The sequence below is a fragment of the Heloderma suspectum genome, chromosome 4, assembly GCF_057233095.1.
Source record: "Heloderma suspectum isolate Gila_16-S chromosome 4, 16-S_ref, whole genome shotgun sequence".
Taxonomy (NCBI): Eukaryota; Metazoa; Chordata; class Lepidosauria; order Squamata; family Helodermatidae; genus Heloderma; species Heloderma suspectum.
In genome coordinates, this window is record NC_139461.1 from 245,312,682 (window position 1) to 245,324,963 (window position 12,282).

The 12,282-nt window shown below is 45.2% G+C and overlaps 1 protein-coding gene across 3 annotated transcripts in view; it reads left to right on the plus strand.

Moving 5' to 3' along the window:
* Positions 1–12,282, plus strand: part of SCUBE3 (signal peptide, CUB domain and EGF like domain containing 3) — a 165,301-nt gene that overhangs the window by 133,999 nt on the left and 19,020 nt on the right. For all 3 annotated transcript variants that reach the window (XM_084853062.1, XM_084853063.1, XM_084853064.1), the window contains 5 exons: positions 5,629–5,751; positions 6,601–6,717; positions 9,306–9,398; positions 9,483–9,599; positions 10,504–10,665. In XM_084853062.1, the coding sequence (XP_084709188.1) occupies positions 5,629–5,751; positions 6,601–6,717; positions 9,306–9,398; positions 9,483–9,599; positions 10,504–10,665 (612 nt within the window). The remainder of the gene's footprint in view (positions 1–5,628; positions 5,752–6,600; positions 6,718–9,305; positions 9,399–9,482; positions 9,600–10,503; positions 10,666–12,282) is intronic.

Below are 12,282 nucleotides of genomic sequence, written 5' to 3' on the forward strand. Positions count from 1 at the left end.
CTTCCTCCATGATCCACCCCTCCTGCCACATTTCCTTGTAAACCCTGTGTTTCCTCAGTCTCCTTACAGCAGACTCTTCTTCTAACCCCAAGGTCTTGAGTGTGATTTTTGCAATCCTCGTTTTCCTTCCTTAACTCCACCCCCTTAGCCACAGCTCCTTTGCATGTTTCCACATCCTTCCTGCAGTAGCCAGCCCCACTAGTCCCTAGGCTCTGTATGATGTTTTTAAGCCAAGCAATCCTTCCAGTTTCCTCACAATAGCTATGCTTATTTCCAGCATTTTATAACTGACTATTCCCCCTCAGCATTTTAAATGTTTGGGAACATTCTGTGACAGAATAGAAGCTAAAGTAGACTGGCTCAAACATAGGCCACTGCAAGATTTTAGCCATATGTATATAAGTACGACCTCTAAGGATTTTAGTTCAGTTAAGCATGTTACTAAAAGAGGTTCTAGAAACTCAATTACTGGAAAATATATATATATAAAAAAAACAGGGCAAACATTGGCATTGTTAGTTTGATTGTCAGTGAGTTGGACCTAATCCTGGAGGGTGGAAAGATCTGAATTTAAAGGGAGAATGTCAGATAGGCCTTTTTAGTAAGACAAGCCACTGGACATATGCCAACTAGTGCCATTATTATGTTCCAGGGAGAACCCAGGCTCTGTGAGTCCAACAATATTACACAAAGAGAAGCTCTCTTTAAACATAAAAGCAAAGGCTGTAACTCTGGCTCAGCTTAGGTAGATATATTCTGGACCCCACAAAATTAAGTCTGCACCAAAAGTCTCTGGTCAAGCCTATGCTTGTTTTGGTGTAAACCCTAATTTGGACACTTAGTTCTGAATCAATTATTTGAACTTTTGCATAATGTGGGCTTTGGGAGCAAGTACAAAAGTAGTGGTAGGAAGTGAGGTCCAACTAGCATATGTGGTAAAGGAAAAACAGAAACAGGGGGACTTTTGGCTTTGACACAGAATGTGTTGAAGGCCACTAGCTTAGACAGCTTTGAAATGTGGTAGACAGATTAATGTAGGATGGAGCCAGGTCTGGCCAATACATTCTGTGGCGTGAGGCAGAACAGCAATTCCCCCCCCCCCCGGCCCCTCAAGGTGCTTACTACCCAAGGCCAGCCAAGTTATTTTGGCACCAGAGGCAGAAAATCCCACACACACTTCCTTCCTTCCCTGGCGTAAATATACAACAATAATTAAACCAAATGATTAACAATTTGTTGCCACTTCATGACGTCTAGAATCAGCTGCCTGAGGTGCCTTCCTCACTATGTTTAACAGTAGGGCTGGCTCTGACTGGAGCGAATATCAGTGACTATTAGCTGACTGGAAGTTCCATGTTCAGAGGCAGTGTAACTCTGAATACCATTTTCTAGGGCAGCCTTCCCTGATGTGGTGCCCCCCAGATGTGTTAGTCTCCACTTCCCAGAATCCCCCAGCCAGCTATGCTGTCCAACATATCTGGAGGGCACTAGATTGGGGAAGGCTGTGCTAGGGAGCAAGCACTAGAGGAGGGCTGTGTGCCTTCATAGAATTAAAGATGTGATGATGTCCACAGCCTTTTGGAAGGTGTAGACCTGTCCATTATGACTTGTCTGTAAGTGGTGACTGGGTAGAAAAGAGGAGAAACAACTAGGGATGGCTATCAGCATTATGCCTTGCTTCGAGCAATTTCCAGGGGATGTCTACCTGGCCCCCACTGGAGACAGAATGTTGAACCAGATGGACCTTTGGTCTGATCCAGCAAGACATTTCTGGTTCTTATGGAACGGTGCCATCTCTCCCCTTTCCTGCTCTTATGGGAGGATGGTCACATTCCACTCAGGACCAAAGCATCTGTCCCTGAATTTTAAAGCGGGGTGACATTCAGAAAGTCTTGAGGTTTGCCCCTCATCATTGAAATTCTGTGAAGCAAGAAGCGGCATCTGCGAAACCTTGTATCTTCTTCAGAGAACTTGAAGGAACAGGCCATGGTTCTCACAAGGGGCGGATGGCATCTCCAACTCAGGGCTAATATAACAAAGTGAGTTACATAAAGGAACAGCATGGGCTGGAGCCAAGCCCAAGAATGCCTTGGCAATGCCATATGAGTCAGCACCCAGCCTACTCTGAGGAGTTGGGAGCAAAGCCGTGACCTTAGTGTGCCCCATTGTGTGGGAGTGTGCTTTTGACTGAAGCATTTGTAAGAGGAGGTTTTGGAACAAAGCTGTGCCTTCATGGGTTGTTTTGATCCTTCCTCTCTCATTGTTTGTTTGTTTCATGCCAGACCTTTAGCACTGATTTCCATGATAGTGGTTCCGTATGCTGTAAGGTGGGTGGCGGAGAGGATGCTGAAAGGGGGAAGTATTGGCAGGCCGGCTGACACAGCTGCTTTTTGAACTTCAACTACCAAGCCTTTCCATTTTCCTTTGTTCTCAATTCGACTCGTGATCCCTGGAATGACTTTCTGAAGACGAGTCTGGCAAGTTCTTTCACTTGCCATGGGTTACCTATTCTTGTTGGGGATGGGGATGATCAAACATTTTCCATTGAGGTAACCACTGCAGAGATTAATGAGGAAGGATTTTCTAACTGTTGCTCACTGTTCCTAGACAAGGCTAGAGAAGCCAGAAATGCCTTCAGAATGTGCCTGCCCCCTCCAGGTGCTTCTGAGGGCATCTCTCCATCAGCCTAAAATCCTGCATTTAAAATGGGGCTTTCTGCTTCCACTTTAAATGCAGGATCACAACTGACTCCCTTTACACGCGCTTCCTTTCCCCCCTCCCTTTCCCCCCTCCTTCTCCCCGTATCTGAGTCTTCCATTATCTTTCATGGATCTCGCTCCTCTTGCCACTTTAACTCTTTTCATGGAGGAAACTGAAGCGGAACACAATGGGGTAATTTGATAGCTCATTATCTGCGATCTATTTAAAAACAGAACAAAGGGCATTTAGTGCAGGAGATGCCCTGGAGGGTCACGGCAGGGTCATGGCATCCTGTAAAGAACCCGCAAAGGAGCAATCTCAATCGCAAGATAAAAGCTCCGTGTGAAGGAGCCCTGAGAGCTCCTGCACCTTTAATAGTTGTGTGGAAGAGGGAATTTCAGCAGATGTTGTTTGCTTGAGTCATCATGGGCTGTTGGAAAAACATGGCTGCCACAAGCTAAAAAGGGAATAGGCCACAGCTCTACCAGATGTTGGGGAATGTGCACGCATTCATATGTATCTGTGAGCTAAGCTACATGTTATGTTAAATATGTAATGTGCCGATAAACCTAACTTTCTTTTTTTATCTTCAAATAAGCATGCAGAGCCCTGATCTAGATCGGGACCAGCGCACACAGGTTTAAATCTTCCCACCCAACCACTCCCCTACTCCTAAATTTGCCACCCCTGCTCAAGGGCTAAAAAAGGAGTGGGGGTGGGGGAAGCCTCGATTGGTGCCAATGGAGATTTTTTCCACCTCTTTTTAGCCTTGGCAATCAGGGCGGTGAATTTAAGCAGGGATGTGGCTGGGTGGGAAGGTTTTAACCTCCCCTATCTGCATGAGCTGGTTCCAGACCAGACTGGGAAAGCAGCTTGCATGCTTTCCTGAAGGTAAAAAAGAAATATAGGATCATGGGCATACTACATATTTGATGTAGCATATAATTTAGCCCTGTATGGAGTAGTATCACCTGTGAGATTACAGCAATCCTTAACAGTGAGCTCATGTTCCCAAAGTCCCTTGACTCTTCTTCTTTCACCTGCTTTTTCCTATTTGTTTCCTATTTACTGAAGGCAATAGACGTCTCTGAAAATGATTTTCTATGAGGCCCTAGACTGGCATGTGAAATTGCAGCAAACTTAAAAAAAATGTTTCTCTACTAGCCTAATCCTATGGTTTTGTGATGCAAGGCAGCAAGTAGATGGTATCCAGTAAAATGGCTTGCATGAGTCAGGCCAATCTGGACCCCCCCACACACATAGTTAATCCAAACTTCCTGTCTTGAAAAGGATGAAGTTTTGCATATTTGCAAAGAAGTTGGCTTTGGACAGAAATGCATGGCTAATGTTTGAAATGTCATCAAGGGCTTTTCTGCATGAGGTGTTTATCAAACACTCATCATTCCCTACTCACAGTTGTTTACAGGTTCTTTAGATGATGTCATGACCCTCCACTTTTGCTTCTGTGTCTAACCAGCACTTTCGGGAGTTTTTTTTAGAGCAGGGAAAATGTGGCATTTAATTGTGAAAATGAAAGAAGCGGGATTTCCTCTCGTGTATTTGCACTATTCTGCTATACCACAGTGCCACCTAGAGGTAAAGTAGTGGAAAAGCAGAAGAGGAAATCCTCGTCTTGTGCTCAGATCTCTGTTCTGCAATGAAACTGAAAGTATGTACAGCGGATTAACAGCCAATTAACAGCCTTGTGTAGAAAAGCTCCACCTCCACCCACCGCCCAGCCCTTGAAGGAGGTTTACACTTTTTATTGTTAATTTGAAGTATGGTCATCTAATAAGTCAGGGTTGGGGAACATTTGGCTCTCCAGATGTTGTTGAGCTACAACTCCCATCAGCCCTAGCCAGCATAGCCAATGATGAGGTAGGAAGGGAGTTGCAGTCCAACAACATCTGGAGGGCCACACGTTCCCCATCCCTGGCATATGTGACACATTAAAATATATCAAGGGTGGACACCCCAGCTAAAGCACAGAAGCTAGATGCAAGACTGACTGTAGTACCAGTATTTGATTTGTTAGTCATTTAAATTGTAAAGGTGGGAGGAAGCCAAGGGAAGTACTGTGAATTTCTTATAGTATTATATATGTCTTCACCCGCACTTCTTGGTGGAGAATAAGGATAGAGAAAAAGGATGGCACGGGGGGTGGGATGGCAACACTGAGCATAACTGTTTACTTAAACATGGTGTGCAAGGTCTATAGCCCCACAGAGACAAGCAGATATACAAGTGCTATACAGCTCACTGACATGACTGACACAGAGCTCCACCAAGACTCATATGTCACCAGACCATGAGTGGAAAGGAACAATAATGTGAATGGGAAGCGCATGTGGCAAACCCCTGGCCCCCATAGACCATAGCACGCTCACCTGCTCACCAGTGCAAGTGTTAGTACATGAGCAGTCCCTCTGCAGGCATCCATAGGATAGTCTTAATCCCTAGTCACAATTCTGGCCACTACTGGTGACTACATTTGTTCAGATTCATCCCTTGCTAGCTTTGCTTCTCTCTGCCTTCTGTTCTCTCCCCACTGATGAACTTGTAAGCACCATCAGGCAAAACCTTATCACTTTGCTTATGCTATAAAGTGCACAGTATACTGATTGCACAGTATACAAAAGTAATCAGTTAACTGAGTTGCCGGATGTTTTGCCCGAATGATAAGGCAAATCAACAGCAGAGCTTCCCTGTTTGTTTGTTTTTACTGTCATCCCCCCACTCCTTTCTCTTAACACCTAAGTCCCTTTGCTCTACTTACCAGTTCAAATTACTGGGAGTAGGTATCAGCCCCAAGTTAGGTCTGGGGCTAGACCTAAGAGCCTTGGTGGTTCCTCTAGTAGTTTGTACTTCTCTTTTGCACAATGCAGCCATTTCATAGTTTGTTAATTACATCTCCTTGTCTCCTTGCAGATGTTGACGAATGCAGCATCAACAGAGGAGGCTGCAAATTTGGCTGTATAAACACCCCTGGCAGCTATGAGTGTACCTGCCCTGCTGGATGCAAACTTCATTGGAATAAAAAAGATTGTATAGGTGAGTCAGTCAGTGTAGAAAAGATCTGAGATCATGCTGCCCCCTAGAGGTAGAATGCATTTCTGCAGGTAATGTTTTAGCTGGGGTCAAAATGACTGACGTTGCTGATTGGAGAACAAGGAGATGGAAGTTTGATGTGAATCACATCTTTCGCCTCTGAGCATGGCACCAACTGCTGCTTACAGCTGCATTTAGTCCAGGGGACAGCACCCAACATTTGCTTGCTTTGCATGCCACCATTCTTAAAAGCTGCAAGGTTATCAATGAAGGAGATAGAAATTCCATAAACCAGTCTCTGCCTAATTCCATGTGATCACCAGTTATGCAGAGCTTCTCATCATGCCATGATTTGTTCCAAAGGCGTTTCTTGTAGGACTGAGAGGGCAGAACAGGCAACCTCCACAGTTTGCTCAAACACACCAAAAGACCCAGTTTGAATCTTCAGCACATTCCAGGTTTTCCTTTGCTAACATACCTAGAGTCACGTCCTTTTTAAAATGAAAGGTGAGATTCTCAAGAACCTATACTTCCAGAATCTGTGCTTGAAAATTCAGCCATTCTGAATTTTTAAACATGATTCCACAATCTGTGGCCCAGTAGTAACTATGTGTACTTTTACATTTTATGTCTTACTAGTCAGCAATAAGCTGAAAAATCTAGAGTAACCCATGCACAGAACTTCTTGCCATAACCCATGGCGGGGACAAGTGCAGACAGCAACAGTGCAGAGATTCTCATTTGCTTCTGCTGGATGATCAACTGTAGCCTCCCCAGTGGCAGAGTCTAGCTCCTCTTCTGTGAATTATACCCTTACCTGCAAAGTGCTATCAATTGATGCTTCTTCTTCAGAGCTGGTGATATGCTTGGCTGGCGCAGTATCTCCACGAGCCACTCTAACCTGCAACAAGAATGGCAAAAAAGACAGCTGCTCCCTCACCTGTGCCTCCAAGGCTCGCTTTCTACCAGGTAAGTGCACAGATCTGACACTCACAGATACACGTGCGTGCGCGCGCACACACAATTTGATAAACTCCAAATTTAGAGGCTCCTGGGTACTGACCCATTATAGGGCCATTTTTCTTCCAACACCTGCTTTCTTCACACATACATACACCTGTCCCCTTTGCTCCACTTTTGTACTGCATTTGAAACTTTATTTCCTCCCAGTCCGATGGCCTCTTTTCCTTCTACCCAGGGCTGATAGTTACTCCCACATGAGCTCTTAGTGCAGTGACACATTGACTTTCCTGAGCTGTCTTCTGCCTTTGAAATGGATAAGAGACAACTAAGGGACTGGCTGTTTTGCACAGATTCTAGGAGAGATCTGCATTCCTACATCCACAAGTTAGCGAGGGTTTCAAGCATCTCTGTCTTGGATCCCTATACAGAGGGCAGATTTGCAAATAATGAACAATGTCTTCCACTTGATGTTGGCTGCAGATACATAACCTACATTCAAATGTTATAGCGTCCACCCAGAACTGCAGTTGGCATAACTTGAAATTGCAGCTCAGTAAAACCTGTCGTTTCTTAGGGAAAGAGGCTTCAGTTTAGACAAATAGCTGGCTCTAAATGTTCTGTTTTCAGAAGAGGATACCACAGGGAAAATTTAGAGCTTTTGATTAAGAACATAAGAAGAGCCATGCTGGATCAGACCAAGGGTCCATCTAGTCCAGCATTCTGTTCACACAGTGGCCAACCAGCTCTCTCGGGAACCCACAAGCAGGACACGAGTGCAACAGCACCCTCCCACCCATGTTCCCCAGCAACTAGTGTACATAGGCTCACTGCCTCTGTGGCCAACATCAAGTGGAAGACATTGTTCATTATTTGCTAATCTGCCCTCTGCATAGCAATCCAAGAGAGAGATTCTTGTAACCCTTGCCAACTGGATGTAGGAATGCCCTTGCAGAAACGGTTCATTTTCTTTTGAGTGACACTAATTGCTATGTGACACATAAAGTGACTCTCTTTGCCTTGGCAGCAAAAAAAGATTAGAAAGAGAGAATTAGACAAAATTGCCATAAATTGCCTTGGAGATTCAGAATGTTAAGTTAAAGCTGTTTTTGCCCATGATAACTCAGAATTCATCTGTACTATTTGATAATGTTGAAATGTTTGTTCTTCTGTATGTTCCTTTTCTTTGATGTATTCGCCATAGCCTTTGGCTAGTACAATAAACTTTGAACTTGGAGTAGTGCAGGGGTGGACAACTTTGGGAGGTCTGGGGACTATTTTCACCCCTGTGGGCTGCAGTCTGCTGGGTGACCCAAAAATTATTTTTTAAAAAAATGAGCACTATAGAGCACCCAGAAGGTCATGTTTAGCTTGTCTGCAGTGCTCTGGATGCCATTCCCCCCCCCACTTTAAAACTGTCATTTCTTTAGGGTGGCAGATGCTGCAGTGGGGGTGGGGAGCTGCATGTGCACCCCCTCCCACCCGCTTCAGAGGTTCTCAGCTTTGGTTTTGGTGGGAGGCCAGCAGTAGCAGGAACAATTTGCCAAGGCCTGGGATGTGAACTGAGGCAGACTCCACTGTGCTAGTGGAGAGCCTAACCCATGTGCAGCACTAGTGCCAGAATGTACCATCCTTGGGCAGCTTCCAAGGCCCCAGTAACCCAGCAGGGCCCACCGTTGATACCTGCCCTGCAGCAACTGGCCACCATTTTAATTTCCCACAGTGCCCCCTACCAATGCTGTCAGTGAGGCAGGGAAGTTAAATGGCATGTAGCTGCTTGGGGCAGATTGCGGCGCTGCTACTCCCATCACCACCTAGTACGCCTGCAGAAGAGGCCTGCTAGATGGCACCTTGCCAAGGGTCCCCTCAAACCTGTAAGTGGCCCTGCCTGTGGCGTGCTCACCTGATCCCCAAGGTTAAAAAAACAAACACGGTTGGGGCTGCCAGGTTTTTATAAATAGTACATATCTCCCCCAACCCAACTCAGCCCCAGAAAGAAACTTTCATTGTCCTACCACTACCCTCACCTCCTAAGTTTTGATTACGAGTACCATTCTAGAATGGCGTGCTGTGGTCCATAGGGTCACGAAGAGTCGGACACGACTGAACAACAACAACAACCATTCTAGAAATGTAGTGTTGCTCCTATAAATAGCTATGCAGGGGTAGCTGCTGTAGGGATTGTGTTAACCACTCTCCATGCATTTCGCTCCAGCTCACCCTTGCTCTGGCAGGGATGTGTGGTCTGACTCATGCAGGCATCTCCCACACCCTGAGGCGATGGCCCCTGGGAATTTATTCATGTCATCCACACTCTGGGACCACCTATGTTCTTTTTAGGTGCTTTTATTGCACTGGGATGCTTTGGAGTGTTGTTTATTCTTTATGAATTCAAATAATGAAAATCGCATGGTAATGGGTTGTGGCCCAAACTGGTCGACGGGCAAGATCAGGCTTGGGCTAATCTTTTTTAAAAAGCACTTGGGGTTTGGGTTGGGTTGGACTGGGTTTGCAAATACAGGCTCACACAGGCACGCGTTTAGAAACATTTGGCCACAGACCTTCGCTGACTTTAACATGCTTCCTTCTCTTTGCAGAGTCTGACAACAGCTACACAGTGAGCTGTGGGACCCCAATCCTGCGGCAGGGACCTCCACCGAGGTCTGGCAATGGCAGCCATCCCTGTGTTGGTAAGCTTGGTCTTCCAAGCCCTCAGAGCTCCTCCCTAGACCCAGCTGGCTCCCCTGATACTTAGCACCCGCCTTTTCTTTTAGAGACTGTCGCTGCTCCAATCAAACAAAAGGCTTCCTTCAAAATCAAGGATGCTAAATGCCACTTGCACCCACGCATGAAAGGCAAGCAGGATGAGGCGGGCAGGAATGGTGCACTAGGTGAGGCTCTCCCTCCTTCGTATGTCTTCCTACAGTCTTCCAGTGGGGGTATTTCCAACCTTACGGCTTGTGAGTCCTGGAAGCCTCTTTCCAGAGATGACAGATGTACCTTGTGAACATTCTTTCTGTGGTGGTTTTGTGACCAGTGAACTGTGTTTTCCACATTGTTATAATGCTATATAATATGCCCATTAAAAAGCAAAGCGGGTATAGCTTCCAGAGAGAGCTGGGGGGGGGGGGAATGTGAGGTTCTGCTTGCTCACTGTCTGCATGAGAAGCACCTCAGGACATGTGGTTTGGGAGTATTGGGAATGGCTGAGGTTTTTATATTGTTGTGCTTCTTCAGAGTTGTACCAGAGCCCAGAAGAAGAGGAAAGAGAGTAGAAGAAAAAGGTGATAGCAGGTAGTTGTGCAGGAATAGTTGTGTGCGCCTTAGGTGCTGTGGCACAGATGTAGAAATCCTGTGATGGACTCGGAGGGATGGAATAAAGGAAAGGAGTCCTGCTTATTTTTTACAGAGGGAAATGCTTGTCAGGATTCAAATAGGTGTTGCTTGAAGCTGGGGGCGAGGGGAACCTCTTTCAGACAGAGAGCCGAATTTAATTTCAGAGAAGCTCTTGGGGGGGCACAGTCAAATGGTGGGTGGGGCCAAAGGAAAAAGGGGCAGCCTAAAATACCAAAAATACCAGCATACTTTAGCTTGAAGCTCTTTCTGCCAGTAACTAAGCTTTTGCAGAGGCATTTCAGCCTTTTAGAATGGGAAAACCTGGGAAACCACCAAACTATCGGTGGTTGGGTGAAAGGGGTGGGGCCAGAGGAAGGGTGTGTGGTGATCCGGGGACCCCAGGCTTGAGGTTCCCCATCCCTGGCTTAAAGGATACTGACATGGTCCCATCTCTACTAGGTGGGTCAGCCCCTTGCTCAGACTGCCAGGTGACTTTTGTGAACCTAAAGTGTGACTCATCAAAGAAGGGCAAGGGACGCCGGGCTCGCAACTCTCCCAACAAGGAGGTGACTCGCATCACACTGGAGTTTGAAGCTGAAATCAAACCTGAAGAGATCACAGGTAGAGGAGGTGACTGAGAAGTCGTGGCTTCTGCCAAAGGGACTGTGGATGCTTTCACACGAGGCATTTAGTGTGGAATTCCCATGCTTTGTTCACTCACATTTTATGAGGCATCCAAAACACACCATCCTCCAATCATTGTCATTGTGTATTTTCCCTGTGGTTGTTCAGTCTTTTCTCAGCCCGCACAAAGTCAAACTTTTCAGAACAGAGAACAAGCTCAACAGGTGTAGATGCCTTTAGCTCTAGTATTCCATCTTTTTAAAGAGTGGGATTTTGATGTGGGCAGTGATATATCAGGAAAGTAAATCACAGCTCACTTTTTTGTTTATTTAAACAAACAAAAGCAAAAATGCTTTTCTTGCTTTTTAAAATGAACGTCGGGTATAAGTGCTATAACACCATAATGTTATGGTGGTAATTTTTTAAAATTATTTGTAAAAACCCTTTCCAGTCACTGCCTTTAATAATTTTTTTAAAAAATTCTCATTATTGTATCAGAGTGTTTTAGCTATATAACCCCATGATATGCATTTATTTGATAGTTTCTTTATTTACTGTATTTCTATAATGCCCAAGAGTTGAAGCTCTTTGGGCAGTTCACAAAAAGAGATTAAAACCATACGATACATAAATATAATAAAACAGCGTAAAATCTAAAACAAATTAAAACAGCCACAGAATAAAACTAAAGTAAAACAAGCACACAAAAAGATTTAAAAATTGGTATTATGGTGTTATAGCACTATACGTGTCTTTCATTAAAAAGATATAAGCTGGAAAAGCATTTTAGCACTAATTAAAAAATTGATTAAACCACCCCCACAAACACGAGGTCATAAAAGTGCACCAACCACAAGGATTATAATGAATGTGTGCTGAGCTTCAAATGGCCTCACTGACAGCAGCTATGTCATGTCCACTGGTGTGTACAGAACGTAGCGGATTGTACGCATAGAAAAAATGCAATACTCCTGATCGTGTGGAAAGTCGATTGCAATTCTACTCATAGCCTACTTTGGAAGAGCAATTACTGAGTAGTGCTAGGAGCCACCTGTCTACCACCCAGGAAGCAGCCTGGGTCAAAACAGGAAGGAAGGAGAATGGGCCTGCTGTTCCAGGAGTGCCTGTCTCAGAGGAGACTTTCTCTGGGTCTGCCTTCCCATGCATTGCCAAAAGATTGTATAGAAAAGGCAGTGCTCATATCTCACTTGTATACTGTTTTTCCTGGAACACATTTTCCCCTTCACAAATCAGTGGTAATGGAAGGCCACCTGATCCTAGCTGATCTCAGACTATGGACTAAGAATCTCATTACTCCATCTCACAGTGGCTGGTCCTAGTTTTGTTAAGTCCAGGCCCACATAAGATTCATGTGATTTTAATACCTATGCAGCAAGGAGCAGGACAGCACGTGCTGCATGTGAACCAGAGTGGGACTATCATAGTTAGGTCTTGGCATTGTGGTACAGATGCCCCCAAATTGGCTACCGCTGATCTACACTGAGGGCTGGTTCACTCTTCTCACAGCAAGTGAACCATCATTTGTCTATCATGTGTCTTTTGGCAGCAAGGCTGCTAACAGGGGCCTCCTTTAGACTTGCTAAAAAGAACTTC